Here is a 15,328-nt window from a genome sequence, read left to right as displayed (position 1 = left end):
GGTGGAGGCTGACGAATGGGTCGTATACTGATGATCAGTGGGCTGCTGTTACTTGGGAGCAGTTCAGAGATATGTTCCACACCCGCTACGTTCCACGCGTTGAGCGGGAGCGGCTTGCGTAGGAGTTTCTGACCTTGAGACAGGATGGGGAGTCTATGATGGAGATTACCCGTATGTTCACGGAGAGGGCTATGTTTTGTTCGGAGTTCGCTTCATAGTAGTCTCAGATGACTCGTTATCTGAGTATGCTCAAGACTTATATTCGACAGTCTGTGTCTACACAGCGATGTGATACCCTCATGGACCTTCAGGAAGTCGCGAGGCGGCGTGAGTTGGAGATAGAGCTGCAACTGAAGGAGCAGCTCCAGGCACCGGCACAGTCTCAGCTGGCGCCTAAGCGGTCTAAGACTGCTGATACACGGTCTGGGGGTCAGCAAAGCCGCACTTGTGGAAAGTGTGGCAGGGTTCATTCGGGAGTTTGTAGAGCAGGGGTGGGTGCCACAAATGTGGCAAGGAGGGGCACTATGCCAGGGACTGCCGTCAGTCCGCCCCTCCCGCAGGTATGAGGATTTGTTACCATTGTCATCAGGTTGGTCGTGTGAAGACCAACTGTCCGCAACTCGCTGCCAAGTCGGCGCAGGGTTTCGCGTCAGCTGCTGCGATATGACTAATATACTTTATAATATAATATAATATTATATATATATATATAGGCAAGTTCAATTGAGAAAATAAAAAAAAAAAGTTGACAATGAGGGAATCATTCTTAGTCACTAATTTATTTTGCCACAAAAACCTCCGTTGTACCAGCGAAAATGGGAAATGATTACACATGTGTTTTCCAACAAAACATGTTTCCTTAAACTATGCTAATTATTACCTTAATATATACAAAAACATAGTTTTTTTTTTTTTTTTTTTTTTTTTTTTTTTTTTTTTTTTTAATGTTTAAAATGCTATTTTTATCAAAAAAAAAAATAATTTTAAATATACCAAAATTCATGATTTTTTATTCTCTACAAATAGATATTCATATTGATATAGTTTTAAGATAAAAAAAAATATTTTTTCAGCCATCGTTATTCATAAATGAATAAAAATGCATTAGATTTTTAGTACAATACATTTGTTATTCACATATAAATAAAAAATATGATTAATTGTTTTTATAGATTAAGTATCATTTATATATAAATATAATATATAATAAACTATTTACTGCTTACAACAACTCTAGTTACATGATATATTCACATATGAATAAAATGTGTATTGACTTTCCTCACAAGTTATATTAATATATGAAGAACGCATTTATCATAATTTTGTTACAATTTATTTGTTATTCTTATATGAATAAGCAGTTCAAATTTTCAAAACATTTCATCTTTTTTTAACATACTACTTATTTATATATGAATAACAATTGAACTGTAACAAAAATCTTATAAATGTTTTATTAATATATGACTATAACATATGACGGTAACTAATACACGTTTTATTTATATATACATATAACATGTGATGAAAAATGATATAAAAAATATATTTTAAGTAAGAAACTTTATAACGTGTTATATTCATATATGAACGATACTTAAACTGTAAAAAAAGGTTAAGCATACGTTTTATTCATAAGTGAATAACGAATGTACTGTAATAAAAACTTGATACGTTTTTATTCACTTATGAATAACGATAGCTGAAACTCAAAAAAAATTTTTTTTTTTATTTTATCTCAAAACTATATCAACATGGATGTCTATTTATAGATGAAAAAAAATATGAATTTGTATATAAGTAAAAGAAATTTTCGATAAAAATAACATTCTAAAAAGAAAAAAACATGTTTTTGTGTATATCAAAGTGATGATTAGCATACTTTAAGGAAACATGTTTGGTTGGAAAACACATGTATATCCGTTAGCCATTCCGTCGGTACGTCTAAGGTTTTTGCGGCAAAATAAATATGTGGCTGAGAATGATTCTTTCCTTCTCAACCTTTTTTTTCTCAATTAAACCTCTCTCTCTCTCTCTCCCTCTCTCTCTCTCTCTATATATATATATATATATATATATATATATATATATGTGTGTGTGCATGAATGCACCAATAGGAAATTAGGAAAAAATAAATCATTAGTGGTATTATAGTAATCTTTGCATAGTTAATTATGGTAGATCAATAACAATGTCTTATATCTCGCAAGAAGCAAAGATAAATATAGAAGATTAGCCCTAAATTGATTTCACCGCTTCCCACCACTCCTGTAGATTGATTTCACCATTTCTCTCTATCTTCTCTATTTGTTCCATATTCAAGCCATAAATCGATTGAAGAAACGAATGATATGTGTATAGTTGTTACAATTGTAGAAAGAAAAGAGAGAGAAGGAATGCAGAGATTGAATATGGAACAAATAGACTAATTGTTCAATTTTCTTCATCGATCCTTTTCATCCGTCGTCATCATCATCTTGTGTTGCTACATCTCCTTCTCCTTCTCCATCGTCGGGAAATCAATTTTAAAACCCTATCAGTAAGACCAACCCCTTCACCAGTTTGTCATCGTCAATCAAGGAACCCCTACCCCTTTTAATGTTTGTTGTTCTGAATATGAAAGACACCTGTATTTGTGTTTGATAGCCGTAAGAAAAAAATCAACAACCTTTCCCACTTATTCGAACCAATTACCAGGTGAGTATGGTGTGTGATTTATGATTCTTGAATATTTAATTGGTTTGATTAACTGTTCTTGTTTATTTCATGATTGTTTTTGTATGTGATTAATTTAGATGAATTCGATTAGTATGTTAGTGTGTTTGGCTGTACTTTATCTTATTATGTGTAAGGTGTTTGTGAAAATGTCTAAAAGAGAACTTGATATAATATATATATACAATTTGTTTGATCGGTGGGTTTGGATGTGCATTATCTCATGATTGATTTTGTATATGATTGATTTTAGGTGAATTTGATTAGTGTGTTAGTGTGTTTAGTCTGTTAGTGTGTTTGGTTGTACTTTATCTTACTACATGTTGGGTGTATTCTAGCAGAATGTATTCTGCTACTTGTATTTCACTTGATAAGATCTGATGTGTATATACATGCTTGTATGTGTTCAATAGGTCTTTAATGGACATAACCAAAGAACAAAACATAAACAATAGAATGAGAAAACAAAATATTCGTTTAGAATGAGGTTAGTAACACTCATCAATTTGATGCCTATTATTCTGATAAAATTAGATTTTAATCTCCTTATTTGTCAAGATAGGAAAATTAAAAACATTTTGTGATGTATTTTTTTGTCATTTTGTGATGTATTTTTTTTGTCATTTTGTGATGTATTTTTTGTCAAGATATGAAAATTAAAAACATTTTGTGATTAAAGCTATAATTAGCAGAATGTATTATATGGATTATGTCATATTATACGTATTATGCCATAATATATAAAGTGAGAGGAATTGCTAGTAACATGCTTTTAACCATTCTTTGTTTTTTTGTATTTGTGATAGGAATGGCTGGAATAACGAGCTGAAGACATGATAGGAATAACTTGAAGAATAAATAAAAGATTGATCACACTCACAATTTAAGAATGTTGTTATTTTTTAATAATTTTATTCATTTTTGTTGATATTATTTTAGAATATGTATAATTATATTAAAATGTATAAGACTATTAGTCTCTTAGAATATGTAAGAATTTGAATTTAAGTTTGAATGTATAAGAATATATTAGAATGTTGTTATCCTTCAACCGGGGATTCAAGAATTATGTTATTCTTTAATAATATTCTAATAGAATAAAATTGTGAAAGAAGATCATTCTAACAAAAAAACATTCTGACAAAATAAAATCGGTTATGGTTACAAATTAAATTAGAATTAGAATTGAATTAATATAAAAAATCAAGATTTTTAAAACTAGGAGAATTAATTATCCCTAAAAATCCGAAAATTACATTTTTTAAATATAGTTAATTGTCCAAAATAGCCTTATGATAAAATTTGTGTGATTATATGGTACATGCTATCCCATTGTAATATCATAGACTCTTAGATCATGACCATTGATTATATTCCATCTGATGTTCCAGATGTATGCATTTTGGCACAAAATAGATGTAAGAAACAAAATAACCTAGCTCAGATCTATCAATGTTATAAAAATCGTTCGACGGTCGACTGGGGATAAGCGATTAATCAGAATCGGCGGAGATTAATCGGCGATTAATCGGGGACCTTAAATTATTAATAAAATTATTTAAAATTTTAATATTTCCTAAAAGTTAAGTATTTGGAAATTTTAAATTTTAAAATTTTGAATTTTTAAAAATGTTAGTATAATATTTTAAAAATTGAAAGCTTAAAAATTTTAAAATTTAAAATTTTGGTGCAATATTTGAACTTTTTTTTTTGAAATTTTTAAATATTTCCCGCCTATGATTGCCGATGACCGTTAAGGCCGCCAAGGACCGCCAAGCCCGAGTTTAACCAATTTTAACCAATTTCTGTCAAGCATCTTAATCGTAATCGGTTCGAGGCCGCCAAGGCCGATTTCTTCAACACTGATATATATATATATATATATATATATATATATATATATATATATGTATATATATATATATGTATGTATGTATGTATGTATGTATGTATGTATGTATGTATGTATGTATGTATGTAACACCCCATTTGTTAAATAAATAAACTGTCAAGTTGTAGCCCTAAAATCAATGAATTATATAGCAATGTGTTGGTTTCGAGGAACCAATTGTCACAATTTTAGAGATCGGGGGTGAAAAGTGTAAAATCCGGACTTAATCTGTAAGTATTATTGAAGTCAGGGACTAAATGGTAATTTATGGGACTTCATTTGAGGAGATTTTGGAGGCTAAGGGGCTGTTTGGTAAACTAGGGATTTAATTTGAGAGGACTTATGGAAACAGGGGTGTAATGGGTAAATTTTGTACCTAACTTGTAATGGATTTTATTGTTGAGGGTTTAAAGGGTAAAAGTAGGATTTATCTTGAAAAGAAAACGGGAAGGAGGGACCAAAGTTGTTATTTGGACGCAAGTTTGGTTGGGATACGGGTATTAAACCCGTCACCTTATTCTACATGCTAAGCCCTAACCCTAGCGATATTAAGTAGCCGCCATCTCCATCCTATTGCCTCCCATGACCAGCCGCCACCCCTCCCCCCATTCTCCCTTGTTTCTCTGACCGACCAAACCACCGAAGGACCGAGATGACCGACGACGACCAGTGTTGCAACGGAAGTCTCCAAGGCTGGAGCAACTATGAGCAATCATCGCCATCATCCCTTCGCTACCTAAGTTGCGTTTTCTCTCCACTGCCGCCCGTTTCCATTGAAGGTGATGTCACCGGAGATTCGTGTGTGCTCCATCAGTGCATGTGTTGACTGGATGATGGGAAAAGACCAAGAGGAGCCTTCGCCACCACTGTGAGGTGGTGGCTGTCATCGCAAAACCACCTCTTGCAGCCGTTTCTTTCCATTTCCGTCATTGTTGCCATGTCTCGTCACCACCAGCTACCATGGGAGTGGCCCTGAGTTCGTATGGGTGTGTTTCAGCTCCAATGCTCGTATGTGGGTGTGGTTGTTCGACTGGGAACCACTAGGAACCACCGCCGACGTGAAATCACCATTACCGCTGCCATACGCCACCAAATAGATGGTTGGTTTCCCATTCCGATCAAGAGTCATGTTTTATGGGTGTAAAGTCGGAAAATTGTGGAAGACGGCCACTGCCACCATCGTGAGGTGGTGGCTGCCGCCGTGTACCACCAGGGGTGGGTGTACTTTCGTGTGTATGTGTGTATGTATTTGTAATTAGATTAGGGTGTGCGTGTGTTAATTAGATGGGCATTGTAATTGTAACAAAATGGAATAATGAGAAAGAACCCTAACCACCTCCCGCCGCCACCAGCCTCCGTGTCGGGTGGCGGTGTGCTTGTCCCGTTGAGTTGATTCGAGTTTGATTCGTTTGGGGTGCTTGAAACCCTATTGGGCTTTGTAAGCCCTAATGGGCCTAATGAAGCCTAATGGGCTTAGTGAAAACCTAATGGGTCTAATGGACCCAAATTGACCCAAAGAGGCCCTAATGGGCCCAATAAGGTCCAAAGTAGCCTAAAAGCCTAATCAATGAACTAATGGGCTAGTATTTGGGTTGGAAAAACCATAATGCCAATAAAACCCTAATTTATGGGAATTATTTGGGACACGCACGCGAATTAATTATTAAACCTAAAATAATAATTAATTATCATTGGCAAACTAACTTAAGGCAATCATGGACTTAATGGATTAAGTCCTTAATGGGTTAAGTAGGAAGCTTAATCCTAATCATCATTATTTGTGAAACCCTAATTTCACTTGGGTTTATTGTTGGGCCTTCCTATTGGGCCTTGATGATTGAGTATCGATGGACCATCCAAGATCAAGCAAATGGACTAGAATAATTAATGGGCTTTGAGGTAAGGCCCATATGCAGAATTGGGCCCAATTTGGAAAATTGGGCCATAGATGGGCCATAGTTTGGGCCTTTATGATTATGTGATGTTGGGCCATTAGAATGTTGAATGTTGGAATGGACTAAATGGTTGGGCCTTATGGTAAGACCTTGTAAGGGTTTGGGCCCAATTTGGAAAATTGGGCCATATGATGGGCTTTGACTTATAGTTGACTTTTGAGCCTATATATTAGGCCTTGGGCTTGAATAAAGCCAAGCATGGGGTAATGTAGTAATGAACCCAAGTACGTACTTATGGTTATGTACTAAAACCCAATTATTAATTGGGTGTTATTTTTGTGTTGACAGTTCGGGAATCTGTCATCCAGCAGTTGGGGTTGAGTCTGCAGGACTTCAGCAGCGTGGGATTGTGTCTACGGGACTTCAACAGTGTGAGGTGAGTTACCTTCCAGTAGCGGTGGGTCTACGGGCACAATGTCGGCCCACTAGTAGGAGTTGTATGTTAGATGATTGTCTTTGTGATATTCATCTAGGTTTGCTGCTACCTGTTATGTTTTATGTACTAGCATGTTATGATGTTATGTGATAGTGGTAGTAGGGGGTGAAATAGTCTGTGGTTACCGGTCGATTGGACCGAAGGGTAGTTTAGTACCCATCCATGCTAGCCAGATTATGATATATGTGATATGATATTATGTGGTAGTAGTAGGGGTGAAATAGTCCCCGGTTACCGGTCGATAGGACCGAAGGGGTAGGCAAGCACCCAGATATGCTAGGGAATATGTGATTTATGTTTATATGCTAGGATTTTATGTGATAGTGGTAGGGGTGAAACAGTCCCCGGTTACCGGTTGAAAGATACCGAAGGGGAGGCCAGCTCCTGGTTACCAGTTGAAAGATACCGAAGGGGTAGGCCAACACCCAGATATGTTAGGCAGTCACCTGTCGAGAGGACCGAAGGGGTAGGCTAGCACCCAGATATGCTAGGCAAGGTCACCGGTCGAGAGGGCCGAAGGGGTAGGTCGGGCACCTAGATACGACTGGCAGTATGTATGTTATATTTGTTTGTATGGTATGTGGTATGATGGGGGAACTTACTAAGCTTTGTTCTTGCGGTTTACAGTTTTGGTTTCAGGTACTCGTTTTCAAAGGAAAGGAGTCGGCTTAATCGCAGCGCATCACACTATGTTTTCCGCACATGAGATCTTTGGGATTACACTCTGATATTATTTTATGATAATATGTTTTGATTACTGACACTTTGGTTTGACACGAGATATTATTATGAATGTTATGATACTGATAGTTTTATGTAATAATAACTTATTTAAAAACAAAATTTTTGGTCTTGGATTTTGGGATGTTACAACATATATATATATATATATATATATATATATATATATATATATATATATATATATATATATATATATATATATATATATATATATATATATATATATATATATATATATGAGGTAAACTTATAAAAAATAAAATTGAAACAAATTTGTAAAAAAAATAAACTATATTTATAACTATAAAAGTAATAATAATAATAATAATAATAATAATAATAATAATAATAATAATAAAAACCGAAAGAAAATATACATTCAAACACATTTTTTTATATTTTAAAATAAAATGAAAACTCAAATCAAGTTTAACTAATCATACATTCTAAATTTTTTTACTGAAAACGAAAAACAATCTTACATAATCATTTCATTTAAGTTAACAATATCTACCAAATATCCTATGTAACATCCATAAAATTCGCACCAAATTTAAACTTTTTCAATCATAAATAAAAAAACCACATAACATTGTTTACAAAATGTTTTCAAATCATATTTCCATCATAGTGTCCCAAAATCATAATATAAGGATGAGGAGTGATACGGTCACACCTTCGCCTTTCCACGATCTCCTGAAGTACCTGAAAACTGAGCTACCCCCAAAATACCAACACCACAATGATAATACCATAAAGTAATAATCAATCAATCAACATGCATACTGGGCCATCGGTCTGACTGGACCGCCCTACCGGTCCTACAGTCTGTCTGGATCTATCCCGAGCCTTCGGCATGGCTGGTCTGCCGCGTGGGCCTATAGTCTCCCCGGACCGCTCATAGGGTATGTTGGCCTTCAGCACAAAGCAAGACCGCCTCAACCCAACCAACAAGCAAATAACCATGTGCACATAGCTATCATATACTGGCATATACAAACATCAAACATATCTATCTCACTGATCACAAACATAGAATTCTCCTATAACTAGAGTACCGACCTAGCGGGTCACTAACACACCAATCCCTACGGATCATAAAAGCATAACATATTGTCTACATCGATTCCGAACTAACAAATCATAAGCACATGCAACATACCATAACAATAACAACTAAAGGGCCGACCTTGGTGCCGTAGACCCTATCGATATAGTGAGGATAACTCACCTCGTAGATGTCGACTCGGAAGGTAAACTCCAACTCTCGAATCACTCGACACCAACCTCACCACCTATAACCATAGTTCAATATACACATAAGTCTTTAACCTTATAAGGTACTCCATAACCCAATAGTCAACCCTTGATCAAGGTCAAAGTCCTCAGTCAAGGTCAACAATCCATGTTGACCTCAACTCGCCGGGTACACCCAGCTACTCGTCGAGTCCCTTGAAGCACAATCCAACTCGCCGAGTCATCGAGGTGACTCATCGAGTTCCTTCGAATCCCGATCAGACCTTAAGGCCACCCATTGAGTTCCCTCCCTGCGACTCGATGAATATACTCGCGAACATTATTCTTGGTTAAAACTCATCCGACTCGTCGTGTTGTTCTTCAACCCGTCGAGTCTCATGACAATCTTCATCGGACTCGCCGAGTTGTTCAACCAACTCGTCGAGATCAATGGCCATCTTCATACGACTTGTCGAGTCCATTCAGTCCTCTTTCCATATAGATCCATTTTGAGCCATGCAACGGCTCCAAATCACATATCCAAGCTTCTAGGGCATGCTTATCACGTAAAGTTGAAAACTTTACGTGCATGCATGGCTTTAAAGGCTCAAAATGGCAAATCTAATCCATTGATGGGTCTTTATGCACAAAGGGGACCTCAATCACGACTAAAGCTGCAACTTTATGCTTCTAGAATCCAAAGAGAGTCCATATCTGAAGTTACAACTTCACATCTAGTCCATAGCTCATCATACCAACTTGATATTCCATGAAAACCCTAAAACTCACCCAATAAGGGAGATCTATAGGGAGAATGACGGATTGGGTACCTTTTGAAGTTGATATATGAGACAAGTGTTGATTCCCACACTCCAATTGCTTCAATCTCCTTCTCCTCCAAGTCTTCTCCCTCTAAGAACTCTCTTTCAAGCTTCAAACACACACACATAAGGCACACACACACGAATAAGGCTCTCAAGGGTTCTTTGGAACTATAAGGAGGTCCAAGGGAGGCTAAGGTCCCTTTAAATAGGGGTGCAAACCCCAAGAATTAGGGTTTCACTTGCCAGCTCCTACTCGCCGAGTCCCATTATGGACTCGTCGAGTAGGTCACTTAACCCGCAATCCTTCTCACTGCGACTCGACGGGTAGGTAAACCAACTCGTCGAGTAGGGCCTAATCCAAAACTCATATTAACAATACCTGAGAATCGGGGTGTTACATCCTAAAGCTAAATTTGTCTTTTGTCTTCGCTAAATCTTCCAAATTAATAACTAAACTATGAAAAAATCCCCGTATTGCGGGGTTAGAATTGGTAAAAGAAACAACATAAAACATGAATTTATTAGCATAGATGCATCAAGATTTATATAATGTTATAAAGTTATAGTATATTAAAAGTAAATTTTAAATAAATAATATATGCTAGCAATGACAACATATCTTATATTAACGTCGGTATCCAAACCAACCAATAACTCTCCTTTACATTTTAGAGTCATTACAACATATATTCAAAATTGTTAATACAATAGAAATTAAATATTAAACAATATACTCAAAAAGCTCATAAAGTGACCTGAATTCAGTTGAGCCTACTTACTACCTCCGGATGTTGCAGCTTTATCCAAGACTTTTGTATTGGAAACATTCCTCGCTACTACAACTTTTGATCCTATAGTAAAGAAATACATGAAGGTAAACTGACAGAAATGAATGGTATAATTTCTACTTTTAGGGGTCATTATGAACGTTGTGAAGTACAAGTTGAGCTTTGTGTAAGAGCACATAACTATTTGTTACAGTTAATTCATAACTAAATGACATACTAATGAAAGCAAGACACAAACATTCAGAACAATATTCTACTTTTAAGATCAGACAAAACCTGCAAAATGATAAAGGCATGATAGTAAAGAGAAACATAATAACCGTGGCATAATAAGCTTACCCGGTGACCACATGGTTTCACCAAAAACTTCATTATCAAGAGGAATGTCAATTGATGCCCACTTTAAACACATGAAAGAGCTTTTAACACCAGCATAGACATTGCCTAAGAAGAACAACAAACATAACCAATAAGTAAAAACTAAAGCATCATGGATCACATTTTCTTATGCTTTAAAATGTTCTTTGCTTAACCATACACAAGTCCTAAACAACAAAAACTGCATTTTGGTGAGAGAGTTAAATCACAACAGTTACTTTTCTATACATAACGGATATATTTTTTGCAAAATAATCAGTATTCTTCAATGTTGCATTTCATAGAGCATGTGGTATGTACCAATGAATTAGTGAGGTAAAAAACACAACTCATGTCCAATAGAAGGGGACAAATATAATAGAAAGAAGTGACTGATAAATAAGTCAAAATTTCAAGCCAACAATGGAAGAAATAAATAAATAACCAATACCCCTTACAAATTAGCACCAAATCGAGCAGTGGATAGGATAAGAGAAATTGTGACTTGAAAACGACTTGGAATCAACCTCCACCACCGCTATTATGACGTTAAAAGAATAATACGTTAGCTGCAATTAAAAACTGCAAAACAAAACAAAAGCAATCATAATATATATATATATATATATATATATATATATATATATATATGAAGACATTAATTAGCTCCCATGTCGCTATCTTAAGGAATGATGTAAGGAAGTTTGAAGCTTTTAACTTGTCTGTAGCAGCAGAAGCAACGGTGTTTTTGTGTTCTTTTGTAGAACTAGAAAACGAATTTTCTTCTGAGAGCCTCATTTGAATCAAATCCAAGAGTGATGGTCTCTTCCTCAAGCGTAACCCTAATGGACTTGGTTCATCAATCTCAAGGTAATCGACCATCTAAAAACCTAATTCGGTATAAATCAAGTCGAACATACAGTAAATAGTTAAAACCAAAGACAATCGATAACATAAGAGATATAGTAAAGGAAATTTGATCTATATTTTAGGAATGTTTACTTAGAACCATTAACAACAATCAGTCAATTAATATCTGCCATGAAGATGAAGCAATCTGAGGTCAATCGTGGACATACTCTTCTGAAATTTGCAAGTTGGTTTCTTGAGTCCAAATTTTGGATCTGGAGATGATGTTTGGAGGGGTTCAGAGCAAGTGACATGGTTGGTAGGCATCGACCTGATCGATTGATCTGTCCGATGCATCCACAATCGACGGTGAGGATGTGGGGGGATGAATCAGAGCACTAGTCGGATGAGGGAGGTGTCACTCATCACAAGGAAGTTAGCGTAAGGATTAATCCAGTTGGATGAGACGGTGGAGGAAATAAGCATATTGTTGGGTTGGTATACATTTGTCGTTTTGTAATTGGATGCAATGGAAGGTAAAGAACTTGTATAGCAAAACATAACACGTAGCATAGTGACTCAACACAAAAATTAAAAAAAAAATGATTTTTGTCCAATAGAAACAGAGTACTGTTCCTAAAAGGGACTCAAAATTAATCTACATATATAATTAGTATTTGAAATTTTAGATACTTGGAATTTGGATATTTTTTAATACCCGTAGAGATTAACAATCCAAATAAATTAGAAATAGTGGTCTCATCTAGTCAATATTTTAAAGAGTTACTACATATATTTACAACCGCTACAAAAGAGCTATACCACATCAAGCTACCTAAACTCCTAATCTAGGTTAACCCTCCTCCAAATAAACCATCTTACAATTAACTTTACAAGTATCTCATATCCTTTAGTTAAACCCCACTACCAAATTTTCCAAACATTCTCAATCATTCACACATCATCTTCAGCTTCCTTGAAGCTTGTGCAAACCCCACAATCACCTGCAACTCATCCAATTTCTACAACAAAAATTGAACTTAGTTTTTTGTAATATAACGGTCTTATATTGTGTTTAACATGCATTAGGCGCAGATAGTTTGTATGTCTCTACCTGAGACATAAAATGCCTTTGAACAACATCAACAAGCTGATCCTTTGATAAATTTGGACTTGCATCCATCTGAAAAACAACAATGTTTTACATGAAACCATTTTTTATAAAACTCTTTTGATATAAATATACAATATACTTACAAGGTTGAAGTGTTGCCAATATCTCCTTAATGCCCCCATCTCTAGTTTCCCAAGATCAACCTTCTAGAAACAATACATACCCACAAAAAAATTATACAATAGTCTAAACACCGAACAAGTTATTCTATATTTGACTTGCATTAGACCGTGACTCGTGTTAAAGTACAAAAATTGTAATTATTTGTCCCACTTGAGAATGTGGAACAAGTTTTTTGGACAATAACTTGTTCTAAATCGGTTGTCATGTAAAAGACATAAATACCCTTCTAATCCTTGATAATCAATTAATCATAATTAGCCCTAGAAAGCTTGATAATGTTTGCATACCAAGGACCCATGAGTTGTAACAGGGCTCTTAATTTGTGAATCACACGAGAGAGACCGATTGATGGTCTTATGAGCCGAACTTATTGACTTATGCGCACGATGCCTTGATCTATGAGACTTTCGGGCGTCATCAAAGGCTGTAAAATGTAATATTAAGAAGCGAAATCATTTAGTAAGGTAAATAAAGCTTGTTGATTTGCTAGATAAACGCCATTAAATTGGGAACATAAAGCTAAGAAAGCATAACTATTGACTAACCGAGATCGGAGACATTCCACTGCAGATTTCCGAACTCGAGGTCGTCGTCGTTCTCATTACCAGTTGGAGGTTCAATCACGCTCAACGCATTTCTTTGTAGTTTTACCTCGATTCCGTTCGTTAGAACCTATAATCCGTTGATAGATATGGCTCAAATGAAACATGGGTTTTGGTAAATCAATCCGATGATGAAGATTAATCAAGAGATAACGATAATGATATTTACTCAGACAGATCAAACAGGGAATTTTGTTCTATTGTTCAATTAGAGAATTATCAATTGCAAATGCATAAAAGAAAGCCTAATTTAACAATACTGCATTGTATAGTCGATAAATTAGAGGTAGAAATAACCCAAAATTTGATTGATTGTATGAATTAAATGTTGGGAAATTAACGAGGTAATGAAAATACCAGCCAATGCCACCCTCCAAGGCCCACAGCCTTCTTCACAACACCCTGTAAGCCAACGAGCACAGACTTTGTACGGTTGTTTCCGGTGACGACGACCTTAGTGTGGCGAGGAAGTACGGCGAGTTCTTCTTCACTGCAATATCCTCCTACGCCATTACGCAGTTGAAAAGAAGAAGAAAACCCACCACCACCATTATTCGCACAAGGCTCCGCCATTGCTACTTCTTCCTCTAGCATCATGCATTCAGAATTGAGGTCCACAATACAGGGTGAAACTGAAAACTGAAAAAAAGGGATGAGAGAAGGGTTTATCGATCAAATTGAATGTATCGAAAAGATGAACCATTTGGGGAACCCCAAAATGATCACTTTTCAGTGGGAAATGATCACAAATTTTGGATTTTTGCTGCGAGAAAAACATGAGTGGGGTGCTTGGCAATCCTGAAGAGATGGGATTGACGAATGAGATCGTGGCACGTAGAAGAGAGAGTGAAAACGGAGGCGGGTGATGTGACGATTTCTTTTGATTTTATCCAAAAGCAATACGGATTTTTGACTGATCGTTTGTTGAAGCACGAAACAGTGTAGCAGTGGGAATCGAATGGTGCAATTACCAAAATCTCCTTCATAAATTATCCTAAAAATTACACATTTTATCCCGTTGCCCAAATTTGTATCATTGGTGATATAAGAGTGCAAAGAGTCGGCAAAAGAGGAGAGGTGTTATGTTTACGTGACATTAAATAATGGATAATACGAGGAATAGTATCTTCCTTTCATATTATTTGGTGTTATGTATCGTGATAATATATTGTAATAGGAGTATTTTTTTCCTCTTATATTTTTTTCCTCTTATTGGTTGTATATATTTATCTCTTTATCTCTCTCACCTTTTAATGTTATAATATAGGAATATCATTTCCTCCAATGTGTGTTATAACACAATTTTGATATGGCAGGTGAGATAATAACTTTTTGGTGTGATAACATGTTATTCATACCCACCAACCTTAAACATCTCTCTACCTCTCTCACCAACCTTAGACATCACTGATGTCTTTAGAACTAATTAGAGATGAGTGTATGGATTAGTTGGGGATTGGATCCGGACTTGTTTTGAAAATACGGGCGGGTTATTGATCATTTATATGTGGCTTAATGGTTCTGTTTCCGATGTCATTGGTTCTAGGTAAATAATAGAGACCAATCGATAATTTATTTTAAAACCTACATAATCGTTTTGAAGTAAGAATGTTGTAATTTTTTTAATATGT

General features: G+C 35.6%; 1 protein-coding gene and 1 long non-coding RNA gene across 3 annotated transcripts; one reads left to right on the top strand and one right to left on the bottom strand.

Annotated features, from left to right (window-relative positions):
* Window positions 1-5,153: 5,153 nt before the first annotated feature.
* On the top strand, window positions 5,154-7,794 carry LOC144997419 (uncharacterized). Its single transcript, XR_013659800.1, has 3 exons — window positions 5,154-5,824; window positions 6,853-6,940; window positions 7,628-7,794. It is a non-coding gene; the product is annotated as an uncharacterized LOC144997419 (long non-coding RNA).
* A 4,744-nt stretch (window positions 7,795-12,538) lies between these two features.
* LOC144997061 (uncharacterized) lies at window positions 12,539-14,467 on the bottom strand. 2 transcript variants are annotated; one of them, XM_078956882.1, is made up of 6 exons: window positions 14,055-14,467; window positions 13,641-13,767; window positions 13,383-13,519; window positions 13,056-13,115; window positions 12,913-12,981; window positions 12,539-12,820 (listed from the first exon to the last, which is right to left on the bottom strand). In XM_078956882.1, exons 1-6 carry the CDS (start codon window positions 14,292-14,294, stop codon window positions 12,749-12,751), a joined length of 705 nt encoding a protein of 234 aa, XP_078813008.1. In that variant the 5' UTR covers window positions 14,295-14,467; the 3' UTR covers window positions 12,539-12,748. The 2 variants fall into 2 exon arrangements, with proteins under 2 accessions (XP_078813008.1, XP_078813007.1); XM_078956881.1 differs by having other exon boundaries at window positions 13,056-13,118; window positions 14,055-14,463.
* Window positions 14,468-15,328: the final 861 nt, after the last annotated feature.

The sequence above is a fragment of the Lactuca saligna genome, chromosome 5 (genome assembly GCF_052625555.1).
Source record: "Lactuca saligna cultivar CGN05327 chromosome 5, ASM5262555v1, whole genome shotgun sequence".
In the NCBI taxonomy this organism is placed as follows: domain Eukaryota; kingdom Viridiplantae; phylum Streptophyta; class Magnoliopsida; order Asterales; family Asteraceae; genus Lactuca; species Lactuca saligna.
This window is presented reverse-complemented; position numbering and strand designations above follow the sequence as displayed.

Coding starts and splice junctions, on each gene's coding strand:
- LOC144997061 (XM_078956881.1), bottom strand. CDS start 14,294: ATGATGCTAGAGGAAGAAGTAGCAATGGCGGAGCCTTGTGCGAATAAT. Junction 13,768..14,054: donor TTGGAGGGTGGCATTGGCTG/GTATTTTCATTA, acceptor AACGGATTATAG/GTTCTAACGAACGGAATCGA. Junction 13,119..13,382: donor TTACAACTCATGGGTCCTTG/GTATGCAAACAT, acceptor TATTGTTTCTAG/AAGGTTGATCTTGGGAAACT.